The 15,264-nt window shown below is 40.5% G+C and overlaps 1 protein-coding gene across 1 annotated transcript in view; it reads right to left on the reverse strand.

Moving 5' to 3' along the window:
- Positions 1-1,215: 1,215 nt before the first annotated feature.
- Positions 1,216-15,264, reverse strand: part of LOC109913504 (aryl hydrocarbon receptor repressor-like) — a 28,367-nt gene continuing 14,318 nt past the window's right edge. Inside the window, exons 3-8 of the mRNA XM_048611867.1 lie at positions 14,713-14,848; positions 12,557-12,684; positions 11,189-11,391; positions 6,029-6,135; positions 5,564-5,705; positions 1,216-5,034 (exon numbers count right to left, since the gene is read on the reverse strand). Of these exons, the coding sequence (XP_048467824.1) occupies positions 3,807-5,034; positions 5,564-5,705; positions 6,029-6,135; positions 11,189-11,391; positions 12,557-12,684; positions 14,713-14,848 (1,944 nt within the window). The 3' untranslated portion in view covers positions 1,216-3,806. The remainder of the gene's footprint in view (positions 5,035-5,563; positions 5,706-6,028; positions 6,136-11,188; positions 11,392-12,556; positions 12,685-14,712; positions 14,849-15,264) is intronic.

Raw genomic sequence — 15,264 nt, forward strand, 5'->3', positions numbered from 1 at the left:
AGGAACAGCAACTCATATTCCGCTTGGGAACCCTGCAGCCCAATGGTATCAATGTGGATTTCACAAGTTTCAAAATCTCCCCTCCCCCTACCGCATCCCAAAACCAGTCCAGCTCGTCCCTGCCTCCCTAACCTGTTCTTCCTCCCACCTATCCCCTCCTCCCACCTCAAGCCGCACCTCCATCTCCTACCGACCAACCTCATCCCGCCCCCTTGACCTGTCCGTCCTCCCTGGACTGACCTATCCCCTTCCTAACTCCCTACCTACACTCACCTTTACTGGCTCCATCCCCGCCTCTTCGACCTGTTTGTTTCCTCTCCACCTATCCTCTCCTCTATCCCTCTTCTATCCGCCTCCCACTCTCTCCCTATTTATTTCAAAACCCCCTTCCCCTCCCCCTTTTCTGATGAAGGGTCTAGGCCCGAAACGTCAGCCTCTCTGCTCCTATGATGCTGCTTGGCCTGCTGTGTTCATCCAGCCCTGCACCTTGTTGTCTCGGATTCTCCAGCATCTGCAGTTCCTACTATCTCTGAAATACATTATTGTGTTTTCCTCCATCTGAAAACAATATTAGGTCTTGACTGCATGTGTGCAACACTACTTAAGATTGACTAGCATTGAATATAAGATATAATTTAAAACTTGCAAAGGATCTCAGAAATATCTGCCGGTGCAATAACTTCTAAAATATGCAATAGGAACTGCAGAACAACTTGGTGCAAAAATCTTGACGTTCTCCTAAAGGGAAGTGGGGAGCTGACAGGAAACAAGAACTTAGCAGTCATAGGTTTGAACTGCTAAACACCTATTTGTTACAGCAGTGGGTTTATGAAGTTTGTGTTGTTATTGTTTGTTGTTGTTGTGGAGTGGGTTTATAAAGTTGGCTTTAAGGCAATTTGTTGGAACAGAGGAATGGTTATCAGCAAATATTTGACCAACAAGTGCTTTTTTGCAATAATCCGCACTACCCCAAAAGAAAAAGATTAATAGACACAAACAAAAGCAAAGTATTAAAGATATGACATATGTTGAAGCTAAATTGTCATTTCATAAATACATGTTGCTTTCTGTACATTATTGCTGTTTTTATATTTACTTACAAAAATGAGCAGCAACATTGACAATGTATTTTAACAGTTTGTAAACAGTGATGAAGAAGCACTTGTTCTCAAAATTTTATTTCTTTAATACTTGATTTAATAGGCTAGGCATATTTGTTTCTCTTTCTGGCATTCTGAAAGAGACAACACACAAGAATAAACATTTTTGAGACAACAGGCGAAGAGAATTATATAAATCTTCACAGGGAATCTGTCTGAATTAAAACATAATGTTGGGGTCATCACAATTAATATGTGATGTATTGAACAATGTTTAATGTCTCCCAGTGATTTACTGAGGCGAAATCCCTTTAATCTTGCAGTAATTAGGTCACAGGTATAATGAATGAATGCAATGGGGTAAAATTGTTTAAAAGGGTATCTACTTTCAACCTTAGCTCTAATTTATTGTTACAAGTAACATTGATATTTTTATGTAGATGCAATCAGAATGATGTTCTGAAGTAAGAATTTAATAAAGTGTGATGCTCCTATCTTACTATGTCAATGAAACAACTTGATGTGCCTGATTTCATGTGATTATTGCCTGTGTTTTCAGATTCTTATGATTATGACACTTTTGAACAAAATATACAAAACCATTTTGACTTGGTAAGTATTCAAAACGCCATACAAATGCAAACATAAAAGATGAGGAATATGTTGCAGGCACCTATGGTTTTAACAAAATTGCTAATGGGATATTGGCGTCATTGGCAAGGCAATAATTTATTGACACTCACTGATTACTTTGAGAAGGTAGTGATGCAACTGAGTATCTGAGTTTGTTATGGTCTCTTCCAGAGCATAACAGAAAGTCTGTTATGAAATCACACACAGAGACCACACTGGACAAAGGTGACAGGTTTCCTTCCTGAAAGGACGTCAGTGTTTTTAATGACAATCCAACAGCCACATGGTCACATTGGATGTGAACTTATACTCTATAGAGGTATAGCCCAACAATATAACCATTATACTACTCAGTCCATGGGTAGATTTTTCTGCTTAGGATCAGGACCCTGACATTGGGATCAAATCCTGTTTCCAACTCTGCATTTTGTCAGGAAGGGTCATCTGACACTGATTTTGCCTTGATTCTAGCTAATTAGGGACTTGAAAACATGCCTGCCATCCAATTAACACTGGTGGGTGGGCTTTTAAAGCACAGAAGCCAATGAGACACCCTCCAGCACAGAAGGAACTGCAGCCCACCATTGTTGGTAAGGAAGAAATAGGATTTTTCCATTTTGAAGAATATCCCAGTCGGCCTGTGGTCCAAAACCTTAATTGGGCTCTTAATGACTCTAACTACCTACGACCCAGTTGCAGGTGGGTAGCTGTTCCACCCCTGAACAGGCCTTCACAAAAATGGCTTGGGGCCAGAATAATGCTGGTAAACTGGCATGCTAGTTAGTGGTGCAAAATGATGCCATGTTCCTGTTGCATAACAGGATGAAAATCCTGCTCTACGTTCTGTTACAGAGCAGGTTTGAACACGCATGATTGCGGACACAGGCCCAAAGACAATAGAAAATCAATATATAGGTGAGGCGCATCTCTAAACTCTGTTATCCTATGTGTTGGATCCAACAGCATGCATTTACATAGTGCCTTCGATGCAAACAGATGTCCCAAGATACTTCATTTCCTTCTTTCATTTAAAAAAGAACAGAAAACTCTCTGCACTTTATGCTGTTTGTCAAGCACATAGTTCGCAAAGTAGTGTGCACAACAATCTAAGTTAGTCATGCATTAGATGGTTTAAAGTGGAAAAAGAAACAAGCCCAGGTACGATACTGAGAAAGGAAGATCCTACACTTAATCTCTGATCTGTGCTGTCCTGTTAAGCATCACGGGATTGTAATTAGCCTGAATGTGGTCATTTCGGGTGAAATACACCTCATTTCTCCATGATCACCAACGTTCAGGTGCTGGAACTCTGTGGATATCAGGTTCAGACTAGATGAGGCTGAGCTATACAGTGGATCTGCTATTTCATAGACTGATAACATGAAAAAAATTTCAGACAAGATATCAACAGCAGAACAGTGGACAACTGTCTTAAGGACAAGACCAGCAACTCAAGGACGAGGATAAAAAGAGATTAAATGTTTTTGTACCAGGCAACATGAAGGCTACATATCTTTTAACCAAACAGTTGCCCTCATTTTAACAGTCTGTACACTCAATATCAGGAATTTATTCCATTTAGCTGTAGGCCATGCCTTCAAAGTGTAGACCCTAAGCTTTGGAATTTCCCAACTGCCCCACTGACCCTTTTTTCCTCTCTAGCTCTCTCTTCTTTTAGAACACTCCTTAAAGCCTACCTCTTTGGTCAAGTTGTCCAAATACCTTCTTTACAGGCTTAGCATCAAATTTCGTCTGTTAATGTAGCTTTAAAGTGCTTTGGGATATTTATTATGTTAAAAGCACTGTACAAATCCAATTATTGTTCTACCTGTGAATTCTTCAGACATAAGTATCAAGTATTTCAATGTTTTTCATGTACTCCCAAGACTGCTACATTCATACACAATACATCATAGGCAAATTATAATGAAAGTCTTCATACAAAATTGCAAAATAAATGGCAATAGGTAATACATCAGGGTTTACAGCAAAGTAAATATTTTCATTAAACATTCTCAGAGCAAAGGCATTTTGAAATAAAAACTGTAAAACAATTTCATTATAAAACAAAAATTACAAATATGTGTTCTGTGTAATTTTGTGAGTCAATGAATTTAACAAACAACTGGGCATATTTCTTTGTAAGCTTGACTGTATGTTGTGTGGATTGTCACAAGACCAAGGAGGAGAGAGTGAGGGTTCGCGTTTGATGACTGTGTGGATTAGGTCATGACCTTTGAACTGCAGCGGTATTTTGTGTGTCTCCTGACTTAAGCCCTTGTCCTGGATAGGACGTTGTGGGAAGGCACCTGCCTGTAAACAGTCTGCGACTTGATCATGGTGAGTGCAACGGGACTGGACAGCCCTCTGTGGACTGAAATGAGCCATGTCTATGTCATGTTTCAACAGCCTGTTGTGGTTACATGTGCTGTTTGTCATCCACAGGCCGTTGCCTTTGACCATGCTGGCTCTGCAGAATGGGGGTAGCAGAGGAGTCTTCAGTTTTTCACAAGGTGGCAACTGCTCCAGCGCGTTGGGGTCGCACTTCACCTGAGGCTGCCCTGGGAAGCTTGTTGCCATTTTCTGCCCAACTTCTCCACTGTCAGCCCATTGTTGACTTGGAGATCCCAGTGGCTCGTCCAATTCATTGTGCGGGTCAGGACTATATTCACTTTTGATGTGCACTCCCAGAAACACTTCTGCACTGTTGCAGTACCCCGCAGTGGGGTGCTCCTTTGGCCTGCTAGCCACAAAGCTGGCATCATCAGTCTTACAGCTTTCAGACGGGTAGCCATCCAGGTTGGTGTATGGCAAGCTGCCATAGGGCTGGTTCTGCTGCACCTCTTCTCCAATGCTCCTGAAGCTCTGGGGTATACCTTGAAAGCTGGAGGCTTGGGTGCTACATCTGAGCCGGGGCTCGGACAGCAGTCTACTTCTGCCACAGAAGGGTTTGGCCTCACGACCAGGAATGTTACCTATCTTCTCCATTTGTTTTGGTGGCTGCAAATTCGAGAGACCTCTGGAATACTCTGGACCCCATAAATCATCTGCCATGGTAACTTTTGGACCCCTGGGAAATGAGGTGCAAAAATTAAGTGGCTCATTTTGGTTGATGCCACCGTCACTTTTAATGGTCTCATATTTCTCCTCTCTTCCTTCTTTTTCTGCATGCTGCTCATACAGATGTTTTAACTGCAGAGGTGTTTCAGTGCAGTTGCCGTACACTAGTCTGTTGGCACTGGCAGTCTGGTCAGGATTTGACTGGTTCCTCAGGCGCTCCTCTCCGGATCTCTCTACATCCCTGTGGAAAGTGAGAAACATTATTACACCATGCATAGAGTATGGCTTTGAAGATTATCAACCATGAATCTAGGCATTCACCCATTTGCATTAACTTCAATTTTAAAGTGGCTGGTTATAGCATTTTAAGTACTCTTCTGGGCAGAAGCAATTGGGATTACTCCCTCGTTCACAGCTCATTTCTGTGCACTGAGTGCAAGAACAAAGCTTTGTAGATATACAAGAAAACAGGATTATATTATTGATCAAATTAATAGATAAATGAACCAAGATAATCCTCTTCTAAGTGAGGTAAGATTACAATTTGTACTGACTGTAGTTTAAATAGAGTTGCAGGTAAAGGAACTGGTAATAAATGCACAAAAGTCCTGGATTACCCTGGAGATCCCAAGAATGTAAAGATTAATCTCCAGAATGCTTCTGACAGCAACACTGGAGGAAAACAAAAATGTACATTTTGACATTTAAAATAAAAAATAATTAATAGTCAGTGAATGACAATAATACAAAAATTGTGAAATAAGACTTACTTGATTTCCTCTTTAGGTGATGTGGCATCTTCTGGGGTTTTGTTCCTGTAGGGCAGATGGCCACTACTTTGAAGCCAAACCCATTGGCCTTCCTTTGTGAGTACTCTGAAGACTGTGACACCCTTTTCTTCAGCATTCATCACTGTTTGTGAGAACATAAAACATTTCTCAGAATAACATTTGATCAACTTTATTCTGCTTAGCCTTCCTGTTTCTAATCAATTTGGAAAATTTCACACCATTGATTGTGGAGTGGAGATTCTAACCTACTACAACTTTATATTCATATGGTGCCTTCAACCAATCAAAAAGTGCCATTATGTTTCATAGAAATGTAATCAAGCGTAATATAACACCGAGCCACATCAGGATAGGTGACCAATAACTTGGCAAAGACTAAGTTAAATGAACAAGCTTTAAAAGGAGAGAGACATAGCGAGATGGAGGTGTTTGTGGGGAACTTACTTCGTATTTGGTTCTCTGCGCAGTACAGCATGTCTGTGAAGTGGAGGTAGTGGCAACCTGACCTTGCTCGGAGTTCTGCGTCTGACCATCCTGCAGCTGCTTTGCCCCTGCATGCAACAAAATGGAACCATTGCATCACTAGAGGGTAGATGTTATGTTAAATTCATAAAAAATTCTGCTCAGACAGCATCTAGTGCACCGTGTTCAGTTCAGGGTATTGCACCACAGGAGCTGAAAAGATTAAATATTAAGGACTAATAATAAGGACAATGTGGACTTCACAAGCTTCAAAATCTCCCTTCCCCAACCACATCCCAAAACCAGCTTGTCCCCGCCTCCCTAACCTGTCCTTCTTCCCACCTCAAGACCCACCCCTATCTCGTACCTACCAGCCTCATCCTGCTCCCTTGACCTGTCCTGGACTGATCTGTCCCTGTCCCGGGACTGATCTATCCCCTCCCTAACTCTCCACCTACACTCACCTTTACTGGCTCCACCCCCACCTCTTTGACCTGTCTCTCTTCTCTCCACCTATTTTCTCCTTTATCCATCTTCTATCTGCCTCTCTCTCTATTTATTTCAGAATCCCCTTCCCCTCCCCCATTTCTGAAGAAGGGTCTAGGCCCGAAACGTCAGCTTTCCTACTCCTCTGATGCTGCTTGGCCTGCTGTGTTCATCCAGCTCTACACCTTGTTATCTCAGAGAAAGAGTTCGTGGAGTGGTAATGTGTATTTGTTTGCATTGCTCGAGTTTTACAATGAAACAAAACAGCAGTGCTTGAACTTGGTTTAGAAGAATCAGGAATTGATTTTTTAGGGGACAAGCCTATAGCTTGGAAAACTTTTGGTTTCAGTTCACGAGGTCCTAGTTGAAGTAAGATGTAAGAAACAGCTTCTCCTGGAGAAAGAAATCAGTTTAGAACAGTTAGGAAATAGGTTACCTCAATGGCACCATTTTATTTGAAGGCTTCAAACCAAAGTGTTTGGTTTGAACCCTGAAGGGGTTATTTGAAGCTGAGAAGGTCTATGCTCAGTTGTGCGAATAATTGAGGAAAAGACTATCAAACTCCTAAAGCTGAGAATTGAACGAAAAGGTACATCAAACCTGTAGATGTATGAAAGAAGGGGACTCTCTCTGATACCGAGTGCTGTAAATGATGGTGTTGGAATAGATGGGATTGTATTTTTATTCTGTGTTTCAAAATCTTTCAAATTGTATTTCACATAAACAGCTGGGTTTATTCTGTTTTATCTTAATTTCTTTCTCATATTAAACTTTTGTTTTCTGATTAAACCATATCTACAGAATTGTGTGCTTGTGGTTCAATGAAAAACAAGCTAGTTAAATAAAAAAAACAAAATATGATAATCCAACTAAATTTCAGTCTGGGATCTTCCTCAAAAACAAAGTTGCTGGAAAAGCTCAGCAAGTCTGGCAGCTTCTGTGAAGGATAAAACAGAGTTAACGTTTCGGATCCGGTCACCCTTCCTCAGAACAGATCTGCTTGTCCAGTAATAATATCAGCTAGGATCATTACAACAGGTTTTTGTTAGACAAAGATATTACAGGCTACACAGCCAGGATTGGTGAAAGTTAAGATACAAAATAACAAAATGGCAGAACAGGCTTTAGGGGCTGAATGACCTATTCCTGTTTCTCTGTTCCATAAAACAGAAAGAATTTGTAGCAACAGGAAGATCAAATAGTACAAGGGAGATTTCTGGAACACTTACTATACCACATGAACACGGGGGATCCTGATTACTGTAGTTGTAGACTTTGATTTCCTCAGGTGGGGATTATTACCACATGTGCCCCTGTCAAAAACAAGCCAATAGGAAAGGCAATGGGCAACCTTCGAATGAGAGAGTCAATTGGGCCTTACTGGGACAGAGAAAAGATCTGAATGACCTTAATTTCCAAGGATATATCTAGCCGTTTTTTGAATGAGGGATCAATTGCAATTGGCTCAGGGTCTCTTTGAGCTTTATTATAATTCAGGCATTTTCTACATTATCTTCTCTTGTGCACATTACAAACTATCACTCTCACAGGTCTAAGTGCCAAAGCATGACATCCTGTGCAAAGTACCCTGGAAGATTTGATGCCTGGGATAGGCAATGAAATTTAGCTGCTAGTAATGCATTGTATATACTATAAGATTCCATGCAATGTAAAAATCAGACTGGCTTCGACAAATTGTATTCATTGTCAATTTAGTAAGAATGTTACAAGACACTTAACTGTATCCGCACCACGAACTGCAGTGTTTAAAGAAGGTGACTCATTAATATCACATCTCAGGTTGAAAGAGCAACAATGAAAATCCCAGATTTAGCTTTCACAAAAATCTGTGGGTTTCGGGGTACCGTACCATATTCAATATCAAGTACTATATAGTATCTAATACGCAAATTAATATTGTGACAAAAACCACCTTCTTGAAGGCATTTAGGGATAAAGCAATAAATTGGCTTAATTGAAAAATACAATGAGCAGAAGCAGGGGCAAAATAGGGCAGATTTCACTTTCCTTTAACTACAATGTCTGTTCCAAATGATTTAAAAATATTGCCAAGTACAATGACTGTTGGCTTTGCAGCTTAAGAGGACAATAAAAGGGATTTAGATGCATGTGTAATTCCGGCTGTTTACCAGCAGATGGAAATGCTGGACTTATATTGCTCGGTGGAACTCAGAGTGAGTATTTTGATGGAGGGGATAGAATTCAGGAACTAAATATTCTCAGAACAAAAACATAATGCTGGAAACACTCGATTTGGCATCATGTGTGTTGACAATCTGTATTCTGACCCACTTATTGGATGGAGTGCTTTGTGTCCTGAAGTAACCCTGTTTGTTTCAGGTCAGATAGTGAATTTGAGGGTGGGTGTTTGCGGGGGTGGGGGAAGCACTGAGGAAAGGCGAGGAAACTGGATGCTGAATTTTGCTTTGTCTGTCCCTATTAATAAAAACACAGAATTTCTGTTTTCATTTATCAGTCAGCTCATTGCCCTAATAGCCACATCTGATTTAATTGGAGTTTAAGACTGAGCAGGAGAAAGCAGAAAAACAGGGGCAGATTCTTCAACAGCCAGCAGAAAGATCATCCCCAAGCCTTTTTTGTTGCATCGCCAAATTTGAATACTATCTCCCAACAGTGACATTTGAAAATAAAATGTATATGCTAATTCTTATTTCATCTCCATTCAATTGATATCAAGTTTGCTTCTGAGCAAAGAGCTCTGACCACGTAGGAAAGGAAATAGGCCATTCAGCCCCTTGAGTCATTACTAACATTTGTTAAGATTGTGGCAGACTTGATCAACTACATTTACCTGCACTTATTCTGTACTCTTTGATTCTTTACTCAACAAAAATCCACCGGTCTCAGGTCTTAAGAATTTCATTTCTGATCTTTAGTCTTCCCCAAGTCGGAGGCTTAGCTGTTATGAATTATAAGAAGGATCTTCCCCAATTTAAACCAGGCCCAGTTGTGTTTGGGGCAGGGGATGTGAGGAGTGGGTTAGGAAGAAATGAAGGCAGGATGAGAAAGGAGTTCAGAAGAGGAACGGGTGACATTTTGGTTTACCCTGCAGGCCATCTGGTATTGCCTAACCTTTGAAGACTCCTTACAGGTTGTTTTCCTGAATTTAAATAGCTTTGCTTCTGATCAGTGAAAGTAGACCAGGGTGGGATGGAGGAGGTGGAGGATAATGGAGGCAGTTGCAATTCATGCATTTTGAAGTAATCTGACTTGAAGCTGGGAAATATATTGTTTTTAGTTGGTTGCTGAGTGCCTGCTGCATCCAGAGACTTTACCAAAATAATAGTAAAAATGACGGTTAGGCCACTCAGCCAGTAATTCAGAGACTTAAATTAATAATCCAGATAACATGAGTTCAGGTATCTCAATGGCACATTGACAGTTTGAATTCGATTTAAAACAAATGAAGAGGGAACTCTGTTTGCATTTTGACAGCTATGGCAAACTCTACCACATCTGCTGAGACAATCCACAACCTTCTAAAACAATTAACAATGCTCAAAATTAAACAACTCACAACATTCTCTTAGAAGTGTCAATTTGCCCCATGCCCCAAAGTTAACAAATCTTCAAAAAATTCCAAAGTCCAGATTTACATCTTCACCAAAAACTGAGCAGTTTTCCTTGGGCCATACCCTACTTTGTGTACCAAATTTTGTTGAACTTCATCTGTTAGTTTGAGATATATTGTTTATGGACAAACAGGCTAATAGAGACAAAGACATTTATCTTCAGTGATGAAGATAAAAATGTGGAAATAAAGTGTTTGGATCAGCAAAAATAACTTTCACTGCGACTGTATACTAACCACCTTCTGAAAAAGCCTAACAAGCCACTCAGATAGATTAACTTGCTAGCAGCTTACAATAAAGGCTATGCATCTTCTCAGGATAATTCAGAACAGGAGATAAATGCTGACCTGGCCAGTGACACCCATAAATTAAAAACAGTTATAGATTCTAAAAAGTCCAGGACAAAAACATAATAGTTATGTCCAATTTGATACATAAATGTAACTACTTAAGAACTTAGTTTGGCTATTTGTATTTCTGATTGTTAAATTAAAAAAATAATCAATCGACATTATTGCTGGGCATATGATATTTTAAAGTTTTCAAAAATGTATTAATTTGAGATGAGTCAGTTTCAGCATGGAGAACATTCATTGTCCATTACTTGTTACTTTGAGTTGCAGTCACATGCACCTTCAGAAGGCAGCTAAAAGCCAACCATGTTATCATGGGACTGGAGTTAAAGATCACGCCAGACCTAGTAAGAATGTTGAGATTCATTCTCCAAAAGACAATTTTTATTTAGAACATCCTCAAAAGAGATAGTGCACTTCATCTTCTCATGAGCTCTCTTGTTATTTCCTTGTCTCTGTTTGACTAATTATGGAATCAAAAAGCACTGAAGGTGTTCATCATCCTAGTACCAGTGCTCTTGAAAACACTATGCAGTTTGTTTTACTCCTCCACTCTTTCCCCAGAGCACTGCAAAATTGTCTTTCTCATGCATATACTTTGAAAGTTAGTTTATTTGCTTCCACTGCCATCTCATGAAGTGCATTGCTGATCATTCTAATACGATTGAGTTAGGGAACTTGTCGCTTACTTTGCATTGAGTGCCTGAGGACTGAGGTCGAGCCTGTGCTTGGTTTTGAGGAGCAAGCCTTTCAGATTCATCTCGCTGATGGGAGGGAACAACAGCGGCACGGCAATACAGAACAAACCCAGCTGTGGTGGAAGGTTGGCTCCAGAACCAGTTTTCTTCCTCTGTCCCTGGAGGTACTTCAGTCTGCCTTGGAACTGCATCGTCTGCCATGAGAAGGTGAGAGGAGTGAAAAGATGAAGAACCAAGCAGAGCTGACAATAAAATAATGAATGCAAAGACTGGTTGAAACAGTGAAGAAATTACACACTTCTATTCCATTGCATTTGGAAGATCAAGGAGTGATCAACTTAGCATATTTAAATATTAAAAGAATTGCCAGAGTAGCAATCAAGAACCAGTTTCCTTTGCTAAAGGAGTCCAGAATCAGGGAGGAGAGGGGAATAACCTTGAAGTTAGAGCAGAGCCATATGTGGGTGATGTCAGGAAGTAATTTTTCATATAAAAGGTAGTGAAAATCTGGAAATTTCTCCCCAGAAATTCTCTTGAAGCCACATCAACTGAAAATTTGAAGATCCAGTCTTATTTTGTTGGGTAAGGATATTGGGTATCTTAAAATCAAGGCAGGTAGACAGAATTAAGATATAGATCGACCATGATCCATTTGAATGGCAGAATAGGCTTGAGTGTCTGAATGGTCTACTCCTGTTCCTATCTGAAGCATGAGAACCAGAAGGCTCTCCAGGTCTATCAGCTGTTGTATTCTTAATGAAGGCTGATGACCAGACCAGGCCCTAACCTAACAGTGCATTTTCCAATGGTTTGGTTCATGTGGAGGGGTAGGTGAGCCTTCACTCTTACCGACTGAGTCCATTTATCTGGAAGTGCCGGATTGAGGACTCTCTAACTGTGAAGACCCATGTCTCAGGTCTGCTGGATGTGGCCAGTGGATCCTCAGAGGCTGGAAGGCTGAGAGAAAGGAGGCATAACAAGCTTGCTGGCAGCAATTGTGGGCCTTTCCTTGGAGTGGGGAGGTGGAAGGGCTGAAAAGGCCACAAAAGTCATCTTTCTAGTGAGTTAGTGGCAGGAGAGATTTCCCAAATGCCTCTGAGACTGGTAGATGCCAGCCTGACAATTCTGATTGGGCAGACTGGAACCTAAGGTTGGCACATAGTGACATAGATATACGCTCATGACAAGACCTCTCCTCCTACTGAAATGTTATACTTAGACTGTGTCATGTTGGAGGCCCCCGCCAATGATGATTCACAATGCTTTCATGGGGATCAGGCCCCTGCTCCTGCCCTTGGATGTCAAATCAGTTGAAGGCAGTAGCTTTCTCTTCAGGTCTTTCCTCAACAGTTTACATACCAGGAATCCTGATGTGCTATCCAACAGGCATCGCACTCGGCTGATGAAACAACGGTTCAAAAATGGAGAAAACTCTGGTGGCAGAACTTTTGGGTCATGAACTTTGAAAGAGCCCCGATACTCGTCACCTGAAATTTGACAAAGTAAAGTTAGCTTCAGAATAATAATCTCTCACCAAGAAATCAAGTCACAGTCATATCCACTACAACTGATATAGCAGTAAACAAGGCAATAGGAGGCTTCAGGTGATTCAATATATCTTGGAAGCATAGAAAAAAACTGAAAACTAGCATTGCATGGTAAAGCCTTATCATATCTTTCAGAATGTACTTCATAGCATCCATGCAAGGAATCCAATCACTGCATCCATTTCATAAACAGCAAAGGTGATTATCAATTCACCAGTGTTTAGCACTATTGATTGAGAGAAGATGACAAAGAGAGAACTCCCCCTGCTCTTCTTCAGATAGTCCTCTGGACAGATATGCATCTGGACATACTAATGTGACTTTGGCTTAATATCCCATCAGGAGGATGAGTAGGAGTGCAGTTCTGAAATATCAGACTTGACTATGATCTCCACGCCTGTGATTGGCTTGAACTCTCAACCTTCTAACTCAGAGGCTGGAGTGCTATCAACTGAGCCAAGCTGACGCTGCATTTTGGACTTTCCAAACTTATCTCAGTTTGTAGATCATAGATATTAAACAATATAACCAGTACTTGAATTTTCTTGACAAAAATAGAATTCCATTTAATAATAAACTCCATCTGTTTACCATCTCTTAAAAATGTTCCAAACACTCTTATAAAGGAAGAAAAGAAAACTTGCACTTCTATCTTACTCCATAGTGCTGTACAACCAATGAAGTAACTTTGAAGTATATTTGTTATTGTAATTTTGGGAAGCCATTTGCTCACAGTAAACTATCACAAACAGCAATGTGATCTTGACTAGTTAATCTGATGCATGATATTGGTAAATATTAAGCAGAACACTGGAAGAAACCTTGTGCTCTTCTTCACAATAGTAGGTCATCAGAATATTTAAATCCAGCTCAGAGGGCAAATGCTGTCTTGCTTTAATTTTCCATCTGAAAGACAGCACCTCTGACTATACAGCACTCCTTCAGTAACACAGTGGAGTGTGAGTCCAGATTATGCATTTTAGTCTCTAGACTGGGACACAAATCTACAATGTTTTACCTCAGTGGCAAGAGCACTACCTCTAAGCTAGAGGTGATACCAAGTCTAACAAAGTTTAATATTTATCCAACTAGTTACCTCTATACTTGGTCATTCGCATGTTTACCCATTGTTTTTCGCGATTAATCTGACTAGGCTGGACTGCCCACAGGGAGTCTTATGCACAGAGAACAGGTTTTGGAAATTCGAAAACGCACCACTGCTGCATTTTCTGTGGTTGGTTTTAGTGAAGGGAAAATAACTTGATAGAGCTGTAATACTGTGGGGATTTTGTTAGATGGCATCTTGGGTCAGAGATAGAGCTAGCTAATAACAATATAGAGATTTTCAGTGAGGAAGAATAACCTATTATAAAGCTGGCAAATATGTCAGTCCTCTACTGTTGCATTTTTATCAAAATCATCCATATTGACAGAGCATAGGTCATATTCCAGCCTTTGTGAACATGAAAACATGAAAAATGATAGAACTCAATTCAATTAATTTGTTAAGTTGCAGGCCAGCAGTAGAAACACAGCAATGAAAGCTGCCAGATTGATGGAAGACCCAAGTCTGAGATGGAATTTTGACTTTGTGCAACATTATAAATATTGAAATCAATGGAATTGAAAACTGGGAGATGTCAAATGGGTTGCTGATGGACTATCATCAATTCTCTGTTATTGTGCAAAGTTAAGATTATACTCTCCAACCAGTTCATTAAGTGGGAGAATCTGGCCTGGTCTGGTCTATATTTGACTGCAATCCAACACTGTGCTGTGGAGTATTAAGGCCCTCTGAAATAGTTTAGAAAATCACTGAATTGTGCTGTAAGGCAAGAAGGTGCAGCACCACCTGTTCATACAACCCCAAGTCAATTTTGTCCTACTGCTACTGTACAAGGGCAGCGCTCACTTCTCGTACTCCATGATGCATTGAGGGTAATGAGAAAGCAGACTGAATGTACGCACCATTAGCTCCCTGTCCTGAAGGCTCTGGCCCAGGTGCCTGCTGGGGTGGATTCATAGCCCAGTGTAGCTGCCTCTGGAACTCCTGCCGATCATCAACATGGATGAAGTCATACACACTTTGGTGCATCACATCAGTCTGAATATACAAAAATAGACAGATTAGCTTGCAGCTGACACCAGTCAAAGGAAAGTCTTAATATATGTATAGACATAGGTTTAGAATTTAAGATGTCACAGTCTGTATTGGAGGGACAAAGAAGGATCAGATTAGAGAAGTACTGCACTCAACATGAAGAATCAGAAATATAAAAAAATGCTTCTTCTTTACTCCATGAACCTCCCAGGAGTCTGTTTGGGCAATGAAATGTTGGTTTTTCTCCTTGCTGTGTGTGGGAGGAGTTCCCAGTAATCTTGATAAGCAAATGAGATAAAGTCCTGTTGTGTAAAAATTCTATCCTCCCCCACACTGCCTCATGATTTCTGGAGATTAGTAGAATTTTTTTTTTACTTTCTGTTAATTTGGGGGATGTGGGCAGTGCTGGAAAGGCATTT

The sequence above is a fragment of the Rhincodon typus genome, chromosome 2 (assembly GCF_021869965.1).
Source record: "Rhincodon typus isolate 14 chromosome 2, sRhiTyp1.1, whole genome shotgun sequence".
NCBI lineage: Eukaryota > Metazoa > Chordata > Chondrichthyes > Orectolobiformes > Rhincodontidae > Rhincodon > Rhincodon typus.